Source organism: Eublepharis macularius, chromosome 14 (genome assembly GCF_028583425.1).
Source record: "Eublepharis macularius isolate TG4126 chromosome 14, MPM_Emac_v1.0, whole genome shotgun sequence".
Taxonomy (NCBI): Eukaryota; Metazoa; Chordata; class Lepidosauria; order Squamata; family Eublepharidae; genus Eublepharis; species Eublepharis macularius.
In genome coordinates this window covers 25,771,004-25,790,517 of record NC_072803.1, presented here as the reverse complement: position 1 = coordinate 25,790,517, position 19,514 = coordinate 25,771,004, and the positions used below count along the sequence as shown (strand labels likewise).

The following is a 19,514-nucleotide window of genomic DNA, read 5'->3' as shown; positions in this document are numbered from 1 at the left end:
CAATATATCCCACTGAGGTCCCTCTGCCCAAGCTCCCCCCCACCAATATCCAGGAATTTCCCAACCTGGAGTTGGCAACCCTATGCAGTAGATTCAAGGCAGAGAAAAGAAAGTACTGCTTCACTTAGCAGGGTGGAGGTGATGTGTAGGACTCACCACAAGATGCAGAACTGGTTACTGTCTTAGGGGGATTTAAAAGGAACAAATGTATGGCTGTTAACCATTATATCCTAGTAATGTTTCTGTGTTTCAGAAGCTGATTGGCAGGTTCTATCTGCATTTTTGCTGTACTGTTTTCCAAACCCGGCATGAGCCACATGGCCTGTTATTAATACTTGTTCTTTTATGGCTTCCTCTTCCCTCCATTCTTGCTTCCTTTTTTGTAATGCACCCTTCCTTTCAAGATGAGGAGCCTAATCCTATTCTCAGTTTGTATTGCTCTGTCCTGCGTTGGTGTGGTCCGAAGAATATTTTGAGAGGCAGCCCTTATGTGCTGATGGAACACAGAAGTGACCTTGCTGCAGGAGAAAGGTCTTAACAGAAAGAGGATAGAAAGCAAAGATATGGTCATTTGAACAGTGATGTGGAAAGGCAAGCAGAGTGAGGAATCAGAGGAGAAGAGAATTTTTAAAAAGAATGAAAACAGGAGATAAAAATAAGGATAACGCTTGCAAGAAATGGAGAGTTCTCAAAGTAGAAAATAAACTACATGGCTCAAGATGGTCGGTGGATGAGTGGAAAGCAAGGTGTTTAGAACCTAGGCTACGTCTCAGAGGGGAAGGAACAAAGTAAAAATAACCCCCATAAAGAACACAAGCTAAAGTTCACAAGAAAGAGATGCCTCAGCAATATGTCAGGAAAAGGTAATCTACTTTTGGTCCTCATTGGGGAGAAAAAGAAAATAAATGAATTTCAAAAACCAAGATCTAACTGGACAGGTTTCAATATGGTGGCAGAAAAGTGTGGGTGGCGGGAATTAAACGATAGTTGTCGAAGAAAGAGATTAGGATTAGGAGGTAGATCTTAATATGAGGGAAAACCTTAAAACCTCAGGAGTGAAATCTGAGGATACTCAAAGTTTGGTATTTTTAAGGAAGGGAAAGATGGGAGTTGCCAGCTGCAGGAAAACACAGAACTGTGCTGAACACTAGTAATGAAAAAACAATGAAAGAGAAGAAACAGGTATGGATAGCCATAGAAAAATGCTGCAGCCATATGTGTATTTGGTTTGGGAATCCAGAATCCTTTACATAGCATCCAGGGAGGAAAGTACATTTTAAATTACATTTAGTTGCAGCCAGCCTTGCAGCCTCATTGCTGACCTCTCACCACATAAACTGCTGACCAAGAGCCTTGCACAATGGATTGTTTTTACTGATCTCTTGAGCCCAGTTGAGAAATAAATGCCCTGGGAAGTGCGACTGGGTGCTAATCTCGTTTTCTATGACACAAACTCACTAGTACATGAGACGAGCAAAACTGCTAAAAATAGATACATTTTTCTCAACTCGAAGTCCTGCAAATACTAGCTGTGTTGGACCTTGTTTTTGAGCAGATAACAAAAAAGTTAATGGCTAACCAAACTATAACCGTCAAAGTAACAGAGGTCATAAAATATTACTTCATCAGATATCATCTCAGTTAAAAGGTGTTATAAAAGCATCAGAATCAATAACTAGTGCATATATAGCCCTGCAAGCCAGGCTCTTTCTTCCTCCCACCTCTCCAAACCACATTAGAAATACCATAGATCTTCATATCAGTTTTGAGTACAAAAAAGAATTGTGACACTGTATAGGGGAAGAGGGAAATAAGAAGCATATGAACAAGCAGGAGCTTTAGAGAACCTAGTACGTGCAGAACCCCCAGCAACCTTGGATATACCAGGAATCTCCCTACCCTAACCATGACAAAGCAGATTCCTGAGCAAGGAGGTTGCAGATTTCCATTGAGGCATTCAAGGTCCCCCCCACTTTACTGAACCTTCCTCCACCCTGCAAACCTTCCTCCACCCTGCAAACCCAGGCCTTCAATTCTGGTGACCTGATTTTTGTTGCAAACGAGATATTTAACAATAACAAAAAAAATGAAACCACCTTTGGTTGGTGGCACAGATATCCTCAATGGCACATAGTGCCTTTTATCAGAGTTGGATGACATACCAGCTACAGCCATTCCTCAGAAAGCATGATCTGGCTACAGTGATTCATGCTCTAATCACATCCAGGTTAAATGTTCTGTATAGGGGGCTGCCTTTAAAAAATCTCCAGGAACTGTAGTTGCTCCAAAATATGGCAATCAGGCTGTTGATGGGGGTTGGATACTGGGATCGTATCAACCCTGTGCTGAAAGATCTACACTGGTGAATCTTCTGTTTCTAAGCACAATTCAAAGTACTGGTTCTTGTGACATCACAGTATCCATCTTAAATGAGTGCCTAGATGCTTCATACTGAAGCCAGCTATGGGAAATGCCATAGAGAAGCTGATACCCCCAGGGGATAGCTCAACTCCACAGTGTGATCAAATGGGCATTAAGGAATATAAGGAGTTCTTGGAACAACCCCCACCCAGCTCCCTGAAATTGGACTCATGGAATTCATGATGGAATTCAGAACTCTGGTAGCAGAAAGATGGGGAATCATTCAAGCTCCCCACCCTCCCCCACAAATGCACAAAAGGAAGACTTCATGGAAGACACGCTCGTGCAATCAACCGCCTCCATCCTTTATATATTAAGATTAATCTTTTAGAATTGGCTAGCTAGCATTGTTATTTTTTCTGTAAGATTTAAAACGTTTTCTTTCCAAATAACCCATAACTGCCACCTTGATTTAAGGAGCTCACTGTTCATCATGCTCCACCAGTATAGTGATATAGAAGGGTAATTAACTATCTTCTGAGATCACAAGGGAAAGGAAGAGTCTTCTGCAATTACAACTCCAGAAATTGTAAACAGACCAAATGGGAAGGTGCCAGTACAAACATGGTAACATCACAGTTGATAGCAATCTGTATCAAGATATATTGTATAGCTCCAATTTCTCTTTTTCTTCAAAGTGGTCAGGATGTAAGCCTCATACTCTTTAAGAATTTTCTCAGGATATCACATCCTTTCCACACCACAGTAATAGCGGTTAACATGTTCGGGAACGGGAAGTTTCAAATCCCAAATCCCAGGCAGATAAGACTCCTGCCTCCAGGCAAGTCTTGCAGCTTATCAATCAAGCTCCCTCTTTTCCCACTGTATATAGAAACACCACAACTTCCAATCTTGGCACAAATTAACTCAGGACACCTAACAGGTACAGAGACATGTACTGAGTGACTATATTAAGCAAGCTCATTTACATGGTTTGCCTTGGTATAAATGGAACCCACAAGCAATAGTCTGCATGCATCTTGTGCCATCCTTCTTAACGGCACTGGTTGTCTTGATACAAACCGCCAAAGTTGAGGCTTGCAGGGAAATAGCATCCCAACTGCTTTTTCAATCAAGACAGCTCATATGGTTTTCTCTCACACCCACATTTAGACATTGTAGGAAGACTTAAGATACACAGCCCCATTTTAAACTTAGACTCACGGGTATATGGTGGAAACAACTTTTTCTTACGGAATGCGTATTGGTCAACGTTCTTCTCTTTGCATACATCTTCATTGTAGTCTTCCTAGTGTTTTCCTTAGTAATCATCCTCTTGCTCTTGTATGCAATTTTGACCTAACGTTAAGTTAGATCTTAGATTCTGAAAACTTCTACAGGCTATGTGCAAAAGAGCTTCAAGCCAGTGAGTTGATGATCTTTCTACTCCATGCTTTATCCAGGCACGTTAGCACAAGTTATAGGGTTGTGGATTATAAGAAATCACTTGTGTTTGAATGTCTTCTTCGATCTAGGTCAGCCAAGGATTTCTTCAACAGTATGATTCTTTTTTTTTAGCAGCAGTCTAATGTTGCAACATGAAGTCTAAAAATGTGAACTTAAATGTTTCATGTCTTTACTTGCCAGAAATTCAGCAAATGCAGTTAATACACTGTGGAATGCATGCTGGACTCGATTTAATGTAAACGTGTTTTAATGTAAACTGCCCCCCAAAGCCTCATTTACAAGGTTTAAAAAGAGCAGCAGCCTATGCATGAGTTTCATACCCTTAGCGTTGCATAAGGGTACTATTTGCATAAGAGTACCAGTCGGTGCTAAGATGTAACAAGTTCCATACAGAGCTTCCGAAAAGAATCAATGACAATTCAGCTTCAGGCTTGCCTACTCCCTTTTTAGCTTATTCTTTCCCTAATTATAAACAGACCCAGTCAACTGTTATGAAACAAATCCATTTCAACCAATTACAAGTATCCAATTTGAATGTTATACAAGTATTAAAAGATGTAGTATTCCAAAGATCAAAGAAGTTGTTCTTCATTCTTAGAACTTTTGCTTAGTTTCTGAGCATTATTCTTAGCTTTTACTGGACAGGCAACAGTAACTATTTTTAAAAATAGGAGTTTGCAAGGATTCGGTTATGGAATACAGGGTGGATGGGTGTACGCTTCAAAACACAGTAGACACTGACAGTCTGTGCTTAGTTTGGTAGGTCACAGGCTATGCAAAAACCCAGGCTAATAAGTTTATACTTTTCACTGGCTATAACCTACTCCTTTTCCCAGTACCATTCTAGTCCCAGCCAAAATGCATTAAATTCTGCAAGGCATATGATTTGAAGAACTGATATAATATGCACTGCCAGGTTTCTGGCTTACTGCCCGCTCTTCTCGTTGTAAACTGTGTCTTGCAGAAGATTAGGACACCCGATACAAAGACTACTCAGTTTAAAACAGCAATGCCAAAATGCAAGCTAGGACAGCTTAGTCATTTATATCCTTCATCACATGCTTTTAACAATCAGAAGCACACAGTGGTTTGTTGGCATTTTCAACCTTTTCCTTAGAAAAGGGAGAAAGGCCATTGTTATTATCATTACTCATTTCACTGCCTTGAAAGTCCCTAGCCTGCAGACTACATTGTTGATGCTATCAAGAAAGAATCCTTTTATATATTTGAAAGAATTAAGCATGATAGATTATTGTAAATATTTTAAATGGTGTGGATTTGGTTTTTCACATTTTGAATTTTAGAATCCAAGTTGTCCATGAAATTTCATCTACAACAAGCAGAGGCTGCCAGTCCCCTCTATGATTTACCTTCTCTGGTACCTCTAACAGTCTGAGAAGTCACAGCCTATCTAGATGGCCAGGGTCACGAGGCCGTCAAGGAACAGGTAGAGAGAGTTACGGAGTCAGACTGTAAAGGAGTTCACATTCATTATGGATAGAGTTTGCTAGTTACTACAGAAAATACTGAAAGAACACACACTACTAAAACTAAACCTTTACCAAATTCAGCCCACTGTTTCCAAAAAGAACAATATTGCATATCATGCCTAAGTAGTGCAGATTTAATAAACCTTAAGGATGATTCTAACACTGGAACAACTATTTAGAATCATTCCATATAACTTTTCTGTGTTATCATTACACCTACATGTTATTTTCAAGGCTACAACAGAAGAGAGATTCTCATGTATGTCAGGCTAAAGATATGTAGGACTTGATGTCAAACCCAATACACTTGATTGTGCCCAGATAATAAGCAACTAGTGATTCTGGAGCACTAGTTAATATGCTGTTCTTGGCAGGTTTTGAGCTTGTTGCATAACTCATTTCAAATGGTTGATTTCCAACAAGGACAAGAAAATTACCTTTCCATGAAAAGGGGGTTTTCTAGGTTTTTAAAGACAATGAAGTGATACATGGTTCTACTGACTGAATGCAGCCCATCATAGCTGTACAGCTACAATATAGCTGTTTTTCCCTACACCCATCTATTTCAACTGACAGCATTTCAGTGTTAAAGTGCAAAAATGATACATTTGCATTTTATTTCCATCTTTAATTAAAGGCTAAAGACATGACCAATGGAATGAGATGGCAATTGGCAGGTTTGACATCAGACTCTTACATCCTAAAGACAGTTCTATGCTCTATTTCAACAAATAATTTTTTCCTTACTAGTAACTGACTGATGCCTCTTAGTTTTATATAGCAGCTGTTCCATCATTTTCAAAAGACAGTAATCCCCTGAGAATTATCTCAGAGATGGGTTGTTATATAACTGATGCAACCAACACAGAAGGCTTACCGAACAGCAGCTATCAGGGAAGGGCCATGGGTACTGTTTGTTTCTTAGTATGCACTACATTCAAATAAGTAGGACTGGATGTTATTTTCTGCTTCTTATTTAAAACTAAGATTTTAGTGAAGCAGCACTACATACACAGAGGGAGTAAAGACATCTTCTTACTCCAAAAAGACTCCACTTCCATAACGAATATCAAGATCCTTTTTACAAATATTAAGAGAATACCCACTTCCAACACATAACACTTCTTGCACCACAAATCCTTCTTACAGAGGCTGTATCCAGACATCACTAACAAGTCGCAGTTTGTAAGAACATTAAATCCTATCCATTCTCTCCCCTAGAGAATCCAGTCTGTCAGGAAGAAAAACTGAAACTAAAGTCCCTTAAACCAAATATTATAATTACCTGCAGGTAAACTGAAAGCTTACTGGTTCAGAAGTTAGCATGGAATATAAGGGAAAGAGGGAAGGAATGTCTGAATGCAGTCAGTGGATGTTAATACAATTTTTGTAGACTTACACTTCTTAGCGCTGGGTTTACATCTTAGTTCTAAAACCTGTCCCACCGATAATACACAAGCAAGCTCTGAACTTTTGTTGCAGGAAAAAGCGAACACAGAATGCTCCCTATGGCAGGGAGGACAGGATATTTGGAATAGAAGGAAAAGCTATGAACTACATGAGAGAATGAAATTCCAAAAGGCTTGGCAAAAAAAAAAGAGCAACAAATAGCTTAAGAATCCCAAACATCTTTTAAGGATTTTTTTCAAATGCCAAGTCTTTCAGAACTTCTGTTACTTATATATCTCACTGATTTGCTTATACTCTGACTATTCTGTTCATAAGTAAAAAGCAGAGCCTACATTTATTGATCTCTTGACTATGCTTACAAGAGTTAATTCTGCACATCCTCAATGTCACTCCACAGTAAAGCCTCTCTTCTGGTTCTAGCACTTATATCCCTGTTTAAGGTAGGTTTGATAGAGAGAGAATGATCAGCTCAAGAGAACCTGTCATGAATGGGCAAGGCCTTGACCTTCTGGTTTCCCAGCTCCCAGTCCAATGACTTACCACCTAATCTACAGACTAGCAGACCTGGTTTCAACTTTCATGCACCTGACTCGCACAGAAGTAGAAACTTTATTTAAGTTTGTAAGCAACCTAATGATAAACATCCACAAAATGGGAGCAACAAGGAACAAGATATTATTTACCTTAGAAATGGTATCAAAGTTAATTGTTTAATGCACATTAACCCCCTGTTGTAACAAAAAAAATCATGGAGGCTAATACAGAATATTTTATGCTTGTGTGAACTCACTAATGCACAATATGTCAATAACTAATGATGTAACTGGGCTGTAAGCATGATTAAACAGAAATTCAGGTAGAAGTCATTCTGCTGGGGCACATATCTTCTTGTCAAAGATGCCCTAAACAGAAGGTTACAGAAAGCAGCTGTAGCGTATTTGAGTTTTTATTAAATCTATCACACACCTCTGTCTCCTACAAGTTTGGCAGCTGGTCACTTAAAACACAATACCAAGCAATTTGTGTAGTCACACCCAATATCATTTTAATTGTCTGACACTAATATTGTAATTTGAAACTGTTAAGTGCATTAAAAAATCTCACGAGGTTTATTTCTCATCTTCTGAAACAAGGACCATTTTGTGATGAACTAAACATTCACAATAGTAGCCTTACCTGTCCCTCTCCAGACAGCAATTGTACAGAATCAGCTACACAGACTGAAGTGATTTTTTTAAAAAGCAACAAGTAAAAATATCACTAACACATTTGGCCCAGGACTATTGTGGACAGAGTTATTACAATCATTTGCCTCACTGGCTAGCATTGCCTCTTGCACAGGCAATGGCCAAATCTTCTTCCAGGTACCTTCCATCTATCCTATAGAAAGTATCATGATTATACCTCCAGGGTAGAGGAAAATAGCATGACAGTTATACTGGCTTTAATTGCCCTACTGACGGGCTCATCAGAAGGATGTCACTTTAGCAAGATGTACCCCCACCAATATAGAACATTACACAATTTCTATGATAAGAGTGAGAACCTGTAAATAATACAAAGAGGAGCAACTTAAGGAGACTGTGGTCTTCATTTTACTGGTGCTGTGTTGCAACTGAAATGTCTTTGTACCCTGCAGAGTCTGACAGGTAACTCAGCTGTTTTGAGAAGTCATTTGTGCTCCAAGAACTCTCTCTTCAGAGACTCTCAGATTACATCCAGAACATCCATTACAGAATGATAATCCTCCTGTGGAGCAAAAGCGTGCCGATAACTAGAGAAGCTACTACAGCTACAGTCTTCAATTATTAGGCCCAGCACTTCATCCTTTCCCCTATATTCATTTGCAGGAACACCCAGAATTTAGGTCGAAATAGTTGTTCCGTCTGTTAATTTAACCATGTGTTGTGGTTTTAAAATCAAAACTCAAATTACCACTTATTGCTTTTGATAGTCAAAAGACTGGGGGTTTGAACAAAAAGACATCTTCTGGAACTCCAGTACTTTGCCTGAGGACTGTTGCTATCCCCAACTTAAAGCCCCTTTCTTTCCAGTTCTTCCAGTATTGCCTGGATTCTATGAACAGCCTCTTTTCTTGCCTGGCGTACACTATCTTGACCACCAGTCTCTATAGAGTCTAGCTCCAAGAGCTTCTTGGTCAGCATTTCCTCCAGTAGTCGGTAGCCTTTGTCCATTTTTTTCCCTACAAATTCATCTACCTCTTCCTCTAGCAGTTCAACTCCCTCCATAACTTCCATAACCTTTTGAACTCCTGGCTGCACATCTGATGGTTCAGATGGAAGCTGCCCATTGGTTTTGAAACCTGATCCATGATCAGCAGTGACAGGTGGCTTCTTCTGCACATACAGCTGGGGCTGTGCGCTATACTGCACTTTGGTGTTGGAAGCAGATGGCTTTGTATCAAGCTGCGGCAGCTTGTAATCATTCATGGTTCCAGGAGGCAGGTGACCGGTTTCAGGAAAGTAGCTGTGCTGGTTAGTTCCTTGCTCTGATTGGTTGTAAGATGAGTCCTAAAGTGAGAAACAAGAAACTTGAACATTGCGCCTAGCTCCACCAACGCCATTACCCTACATCTTACATCGAAAAAAATGTACACGCAGATCCCCTGGCAGGCGATATAGCCAGTCTGCTTCTCTGTTCTTGAGCACGGTCTGCATGCTCTGAATGGCAGTACACAAAGGACTCAAGCACTGAAAGATACTAGAGACACTTTGAACCTGTCAGAATGACATCACAATATGCTATGACCCTATAACCTGGCTCCCATGTGACCTTCTCTATGAACTCTGCCATCCATAAACAGTTCCAAAATAAGAAAGAATGCTAGAAGCTTGGTAGACTAAGTTCTTCTGCTTCACGTGTGCCCTAGCAACTGAAGAACAGCATAGGAGTCTTGAGATGATTTGCAGAACACCTCAATTATCCATAGAACCAAGGAGAACTGAAGTACTGCAAAGCTTGAGAGTGCCCTTAATGAAGGCTCAATATGTTAGGAAGTCTGGAGGTGATCACACTGCGGTGGGACAGAAGAAAATTAACCAGCTGCTCAAGCTGGCTATATTACATACAGTCCAGAAACCCTGAGCAGAGGTAGTGCCCTGTGCCACTGTACTGTAAGCAATGTTGATTCTATGACTCAATATAAACTTAGACAGATTGTGAGAGGGAGAGCAGGAAGGATGAGACAGCACATGGCTCCCATGGCCTTTTCTTTTGTGCCCAGGAAGGAATTTTCCTCTAGGACAGATTGGCCAGGTATCCTGGAGGGTTTTTGCCTTCCTCTGAGCATTGAGCAGGGGTCACTGGGGGAGTGGGGGTGGGGGTGAATTTTCTGTATTGTATACAGGGTTGGACTAAATGATACTTGGGGGTAACTATTCAGCTCTGTGATTCTATGATCATACCTATAAAGCCAAAAGAGCCCTGAGCAGCAAAACTGCAAGGTTTATAAGGTACCAAAAATACTCTTGATCTAAAGGGAAGATAAGTGGGACACAAATTCATCAGGAGATACAACAGACTGCATATGCATATCCTGCAAGTACCAAGAAATGTAGAACTCTGGCCCATTCCAGAAGATCAAGCCTATGGACATGAGATACAGGTCAAGGCTCACACGCATTAGACATTTAAATCAGAAGCCAAAGGTGTAATCTGGTGCTAGGAAGCTTTCCTTCACCTTACTACCAAGCTGGAAATCAATGTCTGCCACTACCTGCCCAAGGGCCCAAACAAGGGCAGCAACTGATAGCACTAAGTGCAGGCAGATCAAGATGACATGGCAAGGTAGTGGACAGTCCCACCACATTCAAGTTTTGCTGAAGCAAAAGGTACTTGAAAAACCACAGCAGTATAACAGAGCAGTTATCAAATTATCCCTTTAGTATTTTTTTAAGCAGCTGTTGCCAAATTGTTGGAATTTACTTGGTTTTAAAATGCTGTTTACCCTCATTAATACAGAAGGGCCCCTAACAATGAACAGCACAGAATGAGCCCCAATTCTGTAGAGCAGATGAAGGAGTGGTGGAGCTAAGCAAGTTGAACTCTGCAGCACAAAGGAAAGGTGACCTTTTTGTACACCTTAAAAATGTACCTTTGTACTGTTAACTGGAGGATGTGAAACAGATGCTCCACTAGCAGGCCAAGATGGACAAGATTCAGCAACATATTGATTCCCATGGCCCGTTGATGCAGGAGACCAACCATAAGGAGGCTGCATCCCATAAACACCAGGAGGTCGCCATGTTGTCTCTTGAAGCCTTGGCTGGGGCGGCGGCGGTGGCCCCTGTTGAGGAATGCCATGATTGCAGTCACCATACGAATACAGTGGGATAGGAAAGCCAGGTGTCTACAGGGAGGGAAAAAATGTCTTCATTAACCCAATGAAAACTGCAATGTTCAACTCGTTAAAAACATTTTAATAAAAGAAAAAAATCAACTGGGAGAACACTTTTAACACACAAGAATGTATAAAATTGCAGATAGCAAGCTTCAGCCTAGGAGGCATTTCTGTTTTTGTTAGGGGAAAAGCCATTTTTAAGATTATACACTGATGCATTAAGGCAGGTGCCAACAGTATACTTTTTAAAGACCGCCCCCCCCAACAATGCAACTCATGTAGATTTAATTTATAATTAATTGGCTAAAGCACATATGATCAATTACAAACCCTTTAACTGGGAACTATCCTAACAGGGACACATTATCATAACAAATCATGAAGATCTACCAACTCAGGTCAAATCTGGCAGGAACTTCAATGGCCTTGCTACAGAAAGGAACATGAGCAAGGGGCTAGCAATCATACTACATTATGAAACAATTATAGGCAGTCCTGAATATTCCCTTGAAGATGAAATTAAAATCAAAGAGACTATAATATGGGATTATCTGTATAAAGTTCATCATCTCCTGAAGCTCCAGTTCAATCCTTTTGAGTATATTAGATTACGTTGGCTATGAAAATAGGATGTAGGTTGCAAACCTAAGCATACCTAATAGAAAGCAAGCCCTACTGAACTCTGAAACTCTTTTTTTGAGTAAACATGATTAAGATTGCGCTGCTAGGCCAGAGATAAAATACGCCATGTAAGCATGACCAGGCAACTGGAAAATATGCCAAGAAAAAGAGGTCGACTTTTTTTGTGCATCAGCAACTCAAGAAACATTTAAACCTATAAGTAGTACTAAACCCATCAGACCAAGTCAATGGTAGAGGGATATGACTTATCAGTTCAGCCCCTACAGAGCATACAGTTTCCCACAAGAGTTTCCTTACTGGAGGCTGGGGATATCCTGGCACTTGCCTCCTCACCACAGAAGCTTCAGGCGGGCAGTCAGGTGGGGGGTAATTCCAGTTGGAAGCAGGTGACTGAGACTGGTACATTCCAGGAGACTCTGTTGAATAAGGGGCATGAGAATGCCCTGCAGAATAGTAGGTGTTTGACTGTGGAAGATTAGAATATGGAGGTGGTCCTGTCCCAGAAGCTGAGTATGGAGTGCCATAAACGCCATTTGTATAGGAATGATCAATCCCCTAGTAAACAAGAAGGGATATTTAAACCAATCAGCCTAGTAAGCAAAATACCACATTTCAGAAATTCTTCACCAGCAGCTCTAGTTAGGACTATCAGCACCTGCCTAAAGGTAGACTCCCATACTTTTAACAGCTTAATATGAGCTACTGGAGAAGCCACATCCATTCAACTTTTCCAGATCTTGCAGTTTTTAAAGGGACAGGAACATCCTTCAGTTCTAGCATAGGAAAAAAAATGCAACCTTTACACTGCACAACATCGTTTCAATTAAAGATTTATTGCAACTCTCAGCATGAGAGTTCCCTTGGAATGAGGCAATCCTATGATAGTTTCAGGTGGGTGGCAGTATTGGTCTGCAGTAGATGAGCAAAGCACAAGTCCAGTAGCACCTTAAAGACCCAACAAAGAGAGCTTGACTCGAAAGCTTATACTCTAGAAACATTGTGTTAGTCTTTAACGTGCTACTGGACTTGAATCTTGCTCAATACTATACTGAGAGCCCTCAGTAGCTGCCTTCCAGATTCTGCTGAGTAAAAGTCATTGCACTATTAGAATTCCTGGATATCTGAATCATGCAATTCTGCAGTTTAGCCTCAGAAGTCCAATGCAAGCCCAAAGGCTAGGACCGGGCCATCTCTGCCTCTTCCTGTGTCCAGTGCTGAATGGTTACTGTAAAGTGACTGTCAGACAAGTCTGTGCTCAGTCAGTCAGTGCCCTCTAGTGAGGATCATTTTTAACTACAAGTCAACCCCTTCCAAGAGATAATGGAACCCTCAACTTTGGGTAAGCACGGTTTTTATTCAAATAAAGCCTCAGTGCCTTTCAAAAGCCACCTTCAGAAAGTTCTCTGGATAGGTAACATAGAAGTGTTCTGAATTAAATAAATTAAAATTGTGCATCAATAGGATTAATTTGTAAGATGATACTAAACTAGAGAGAAATTGTGCATGCTGCTTCTCATCCCTTCTTCTCTGTAGTAATTTCTCATTTTGAGTTTGAGCTTTTGAAAAAATGGGATTTTCTGTTCAAGATGTTTTTTGAATGAAAGGAATAGTACTTAAATTCACATCTACACAAATGAATGCTTTCATTTTCTAGGATTTTCCCCAGCTCTGAAAAGGCTTGGCTGCTTTTACTACGTGTGTTGTCCTTGAGAAGCCTCCTGTCTGTGGTATACTGCATGAGGCTAAAGATCAGGTCCTTATATCACATCAACATCATGAGTCTGTATTTCAAACACTCAAGATGCTACAGTATGTCACCTATGAATGACAGGCTCTAGAAAACCAGGTACCCTGGATGCACACTCAGCCCTCCACGCCGAGGCTCCCGCTGCCCCTGCCACCACTTGGGCCAGCATCTGTGGCTCAGAGGGCGAGGGGATGGCATGGCACGGCCAGCTGTTCCCTCAGCCGCTGCCACCCTCAGGATGGCCTGCTCTGTTTGGCGCTGCATAGGCTAGCAGTTGAGGCTCCAGAGGGACCGGTGCAGCTCTGCTGGCTGCTCCAGCAGCCGCTTGAGCTGGCATGTCTCCTCCTTGCACCTGGGCTTGCGGCCAAAGCTCAGGAGGGGGCAGCACAGCTCTACTGGCTGCTCTGGCAGTGGCCTGTGCTCTGGTGTCTTCCCCTGTGCTCCAGCTGAGTCTGTGGGCGCAGACTCCATCTCTGGGCTCCCGTACCCAGGTAAGTCCGTTGCCAACAACTCATTTTAATCCCCGTAAGTGCACCTGTGCAGGGATAAAAAGTGAGTTGACGGCAACACAGTTTGCCTTTTATATCTTAGGATTACTCTACCTGGCCTTGAAGCTCAGGTCCAGCAGGATACGGACTTGAGTAGGAGGCCCTAGGCTGAGAGTTCCAGTAATGGGAGCCATATCCAGCATAAGAGGACTGCTCCTAAGGAGAGAAAAAGAAAAAAGTACGTTTTTCTTCCTGAAATCTAGCAACACAGAAAAGCGCTGAAAAATTTTCTACTACAAATGTGTAGAATACGTTCAAACTCTACTTGAACTCAGATTTAACCAACACAGACAATGGGTGTGTGCATTGCATTTGCATTTATTTATATTAGCCCCAGTTGGGAACTCAGAGCAGCTTAGAACATCTCTCTCCTCTCCTCCATTTTCTCACAACAACCCTGTGAAGTAAGCTAGGCTGAGAGTTTGTGACAGACCCAAGGTCACCCAGCAAACATCCATGGTAAAAGTGAAGATTTGAACCTGGGTTTCCACAGATCCTAGTCTGCCACTGTATGCACTGCGCCCACTGGCTCTCATAGATGTCTGCTTGTTAACATAGTTTTAAATGGACCAAACCGAGCCAGTACACTTTCCATCAGTCCATGGCAAGATGGCACCATCCTGCAGGCTCTGAACTCTCCTTCTAACAAGCAGCTGGGTTAGCATCTCAAGTGGCTGGAGCAGTCAACTGACAAAGCCTTGGAGGTGGACCAAGTTTGATTACATAGTTTGGGAGCAAGGTATTTTAAGAGCAACAGACCTTACACAGGCTTTCCACTCCTCATATCTGACAAAGGGAGCTCTGACTCTCGAAAGCTCATACTCTGGAAATCTACTTGGTCTTTAAGGAGCTACTGGACCCGAATCTTGATCTTCTACTACATGGCTACCCACCTGAAAAGACTTTACACTGGGCAGTGACTATAAAAAGCTGAACAAGAAGGCCATATTTATGGATGTTTTGCACTCTTATGACATTTAGTGTAAGAAGAGAGGGAACAACAAGAAGTAAGCAAGTCCGGGCCAAACATTTCTCTCAGCAGTCAATATCCTACAGCAGTGCTCACCAGCATCACCAGAGGGCCTTTATTCCTATCACAGCTTCAAAACGCAAATAGTCATACAGAGTTGATTTTTAACACATAGCCAGATATGTTTTGAACAGTAGAAAAACAAATTATGCAGTGATCAAACTTTTGTGCAGTAGTGCATATAAGTTTTTGAGTTGTTATTCCTTGTGCTCCCTATTATTTCAAAACAGATCTTGCAGTCTGGGTGTGTCCCTTATTTTGAGATTTTTTTTCCAGTCCTAGCTGGTGGTTTTACAAGGGGAAACAACATAATATCAGCTAGAGTTCAGCAACACAGGACAGAACCTCAAGTCTTTAGCAAAGCTACTGGGATAGACGGCCCATGAGTGATCCGCACAAACCAATAAGTTGCTGTAATGTCTAAAGGATTTTTAATACTAGTCCACAGAACTACAGTGAAGGGCAGGCAACCCAGGCACACCCCTGGGGCTCCAGGCTTTTTGGGGGTGGGGTGGGAGAAGAGAGTGCTTGTTATGGCCATCTGCTGAACTATTTCCCCAACAGCTGAAACAAATACTACAAATATTCTCACCTGCAACAGCTAGTAGCCTGCATAGCCAGTGTTGCATTCATTTTTTAATTCACACAAAAATTTACAGCATTAGCCATTCAAATGTTGCACCTTACTGGGAAATCATCAACACCATAAAAATATTCAAACATGAGAGGCGTTAAGTATGCAACCCACATTAGCACAATGTTCATTCATCATTTAAAAGCCAGTTTGAGTGTAGTGGTTAAGAGCGCGGGACTCTAATCTGGAGAGCCGGGTTTGATTCCCCACTCCTCCACTTGAAGCCAGCTAGGTGACCTTGGGCTAATCATGGCTCTCTGGAGCTTTCTCAGCCTCACCCACCTCACAGGGTGTTTTGTTGTGGGGATAATAATGACATACTTTGTAAACCACTCTGAGTGGGCATTAAGTTGTCCTGAAGGGCGGTATATAAATCAAATGTTATTATTATTATTATTAAAAAGGCACAGATTTAATCATGCATGCAAAGTCATTAAGTGGGCTATAAATGGAATCAGGTACTCTGAAGCTGAACAAATGCAAGGAGAGAAGCACTGACGACATGTAGGGGGTGCCATCTGGTATACAACTGTCCTCGCTGATTCTTGATCAAACACAGTCAGGCAAGTGAGTGAAATTTAGTTTCATAAGTAGATTTGAAGATGTAAATAGCAACGGCTGCTGCCACGCAGTACACTTTGCTACCTCCATATACTCCCATACCACTATTTACCAGGAGAGCCTTTAATATGTCAATTATGACTTACTGAGTTGGCTGAAACCAACTAATAACTCCAAATGAAAAGCTAGAATGTTTCATCACAATTCCTCAAAGGAAGCATCTATTCTCGCTCACATAGACACAGGCCATTTTGCTCAGTATACAAGTTGCTAATCACAAGGATGAACAGTTGCTCTCTTATGTGCTCTCATATTCGTTTTATCCTCATAACAACTCTGTGAAGTAGGTTAGGCTGACAGTGTGTGACTGGCCCAAGCTTCCATGTCAAAGCATGGATTTGAACCTGTGTCTCCCAGATCCTAGTCTGACCCAGTAACCACAACAACACAATTACTTTTATATAATAATGACTTCTTAAACATATTCATGTCAAAAAAGCAACTGATTTGGTTACACTATAATGTTGGGTTAAGTCTGGAAGGTATAATAGGGAAAGTGGTGCAAGAACCATCCTTGTCTGGGAACCCAGACCAGCTCTCAGCAGCCATGAAACTTGTTAGGGAGAGCTCATTTGAACGGCAATGGTAAGAGTGAGGTGGGAATAGTTGATTCTATAGTAACAGTGACATACAGGCAGAAGAAGAGGAATACAGTATGGATGTTGATAAAAATTCTTGACCCATTAAGAGAATTTTGCGGTACAAGCACAGAAAGTGAGAGCAAACTGAAAAGCATTAAGATGTGCTTTTTAAAATGAAAGGCATATTTGTAGTCTGTATTTGGTGGATATGAAGGCTTACAGGGTTTTGCCAAAATTACAACTCCAGTATAGAAGATATATTTCTCTGGCCGCTAACACTGAATTTTAGTCATCCTATTAGTAGACAGAAAAACACAAAAAAGCAGGGTGATGTTAATGACAATTAGGTTTCAGTATGCCTTTTTCCAAAGAAGCCAGAAAGAATCCTTGTTTTTACAGGAAACCGCCCCCCCCCCAAAGGCTACTGGGGATGCAGTAAAATAAGTCTGTGAACAAAAAACAACAAGGCCCACTCCATGTAATGTACAAGCACTTGCTCCATCTTCTTCCTACTTCCCTGCCATGCTACAAAAGAAAAGCCTACAGGAAAAGATGGCAGTATTTGTGATGCACAAGCCACACTGAGTTCATCTGGAGTCATGGTTCTTCACTGCAAATGCTGCCTCAAGGAGTTTAGTATGGGAGAACAGACTAGCCAATAGATACTAAGGAAGGTTTACTAGTACTGAGGAAAGGCAAAGCAGCTAAGACAACTGAATATGTGCAGCAAGTGTTGATACAGCATGGCAACATTAAGCACTAACTGATGCAAAACACCCTTATTAATATAGCAACGGCAAAAAAAATGTGCATGGTAGTGGAAATCATGATGAGATGAAAGATGCAGAACTGTCCCGATCCATTATCCTTGTCAAGCAATGCAGCGATAACTTCCCTCTGTAGCGGCAATTTCTCAATCTCTTTCGAACACTAGCCATACAACAGAAATAAGGCAATACAGAAACAATGTCCATTTTGGCACTAAGAAAAGATACCAAACTTTCCAATTAACTTTTAATGAGGGAAAAGTTACCTGTGTTTATTCACACTGTATTCAGAATATTAAAACTATGGGTTTGGATTTTGCGAGCAAGACTGCAAAAAGTGATGTGATATTTCTGGCAAAGGTTACCACAATTTAACTGGAGCATTTGCATTAAAAGTTATGTAAAGAGTGTTTTAATCCTTAAAGCTCTTAAGAAGATTGCTCTGGTAACTTCTCTCCAGTGGAAAATATTAAATGTTTCCTGATTTGGGAACACTGCAGGGAAGGGCCGAGCATCTAGGTATGTACTGGCAACCAGTCACAAGGTCTAAAAAAAGCTTAAGCAGATAGTGAACATAACATTCAGACAGTGTTGTCTAAGCAAACTTACTTCTCACAAACCCTCCTCATCCATCCTTTTCCTTGGATAATACAGCCACTTATAGTCTCAAAAGGTCAAGCCAAAATGCCAATGTGTTTGCACTGAGAATATCTTAAGTTGTTTATGGCTTTTTAAATTTATATATTGTGCACAGTAGTGGAAATAATGATTAGAAGAAAGATGCAGTGTATATCATATATCTATGATTCTTTTCAATGTATCATCTTCCACTTCCTCAACTCTCTGTGCTACGGGACACGCCTTATTTTGCAAAGAACAACATGAGTAGTTAGCCTGCAAGTCCGATTTTTGACACTTTCCAGTTTAATAATTCCAGAGGGATAGCCATGTGGGTAGCTAAAATAAAAGAGCAAAATTCAGGTCCAGGGGCACGTTAAAGACCAACGGGATTTCCAGGATATGAGCTTTGGAGAGCCATGTTAGTCTATCGCAGCAAAATAAAACAGGAGACCAGAAGCATTTTAAAGACCTCCATTTCCTCCAACATAAGCTTTCATGAGTCAGAGCTCTTTAATGCACCACTGGGCTTTTATTTTGATCCTCGAGTTAAGAGTAGAAAGACAGCAAAGGAGAGGGGGAGGAGAAAGCGAACAGGAGGATAGAAAACAGAAGCAAGGTGTGTGTCTTACCATTTTGCTAAACTTCACTTTTTCCTTTTTTTTCCCTTAAGAGGGGGAAAGGCCGGCTTTTTGGATCTTAAGCAAGACCCCATACACACACTTAAAAACAGAAACAAAAAGCCTGTCCAGAAAATGTGCAATTTAAAAGAAAAATACAGGTAGGGTAGTCCCCAGCTCCTAAAAGGAAGCAAAAGCGCACACACAACAGTGACGTCAGAGACCAGCCGCACGTGGCAGCACAAAGCAGCGAGGGGAGGGGGAACCACTTACGTCACACACAGCTGATAATGGGCAGGGAGGATTTGACCGTTACCTGGGAGCCGCCATTGCCGCCCCGGGCGGCCCTCTCCCCCCCACTACTGCTGCCATGTAGAGGGCACCTGCGGGCCTCCACGCCCCATACTGGAGGAGGAGGCTCAGGCTCCGGCCGGACTCGTTCCACTTCCGCGCCGTGTAACAGTCTTCTCAGTGCGGCAGCCATTAGCGGTGCCTCAAACGCTCCTCCTCGCTACCACCTCCCTTCCAGGAACATTGCGCATGCGCAGCTAACAACCCGCTATCACCCACCGCTGTAGTCGTTCCCCTTCTTCCCCTAATTACATAACCGCTTTTCCA

General features: G+C 41.6%; 1 protein-coding gene across 2 annotated transcripts; it reads right to left on the bottom strand.

Annotated features, from left to right (window-relative positions):
• Positions 1–7,658: 7,658 nt before the first annotated feature.
• On the bottom strand, positions 7,659–19,403 carry BAG4 (BAG cochaperone 4). Of its 2 annotated transcripts, none has more exons than XM_054998044.1 (5): positions 19,213–19,403; positions 14,080–14,181; positions 12,028–12,285; positions 10,843–11,097; positions 7,659–9,259 (listed from the first exon to the last, which is right to left on the bottom strand). In XM_054998044.1, exons 1-5 carry the CDS (start codon positions 19,378–19,380, stop codon positions 8,762–8,764), a joined length of 1,281 nt encoding a protein of 426 aa, XP_054854019.1. In that variant the 5' UTR covers positions 19,381–19,403; the 3' UTR covers positions 7,659–8,761. The 2 variants fall into 2 exon arrangements, with proteins under 2 accessions (XP_054854019.1, XP_054854020.1); XM_054998045.1 differs by lacking the exon at positions 19,213–19,403 and adding an exon at positions 18,909–18,958.
• Between the last annotated feature and the right edge of the window lie 111 nt (positions 19,404–19,514).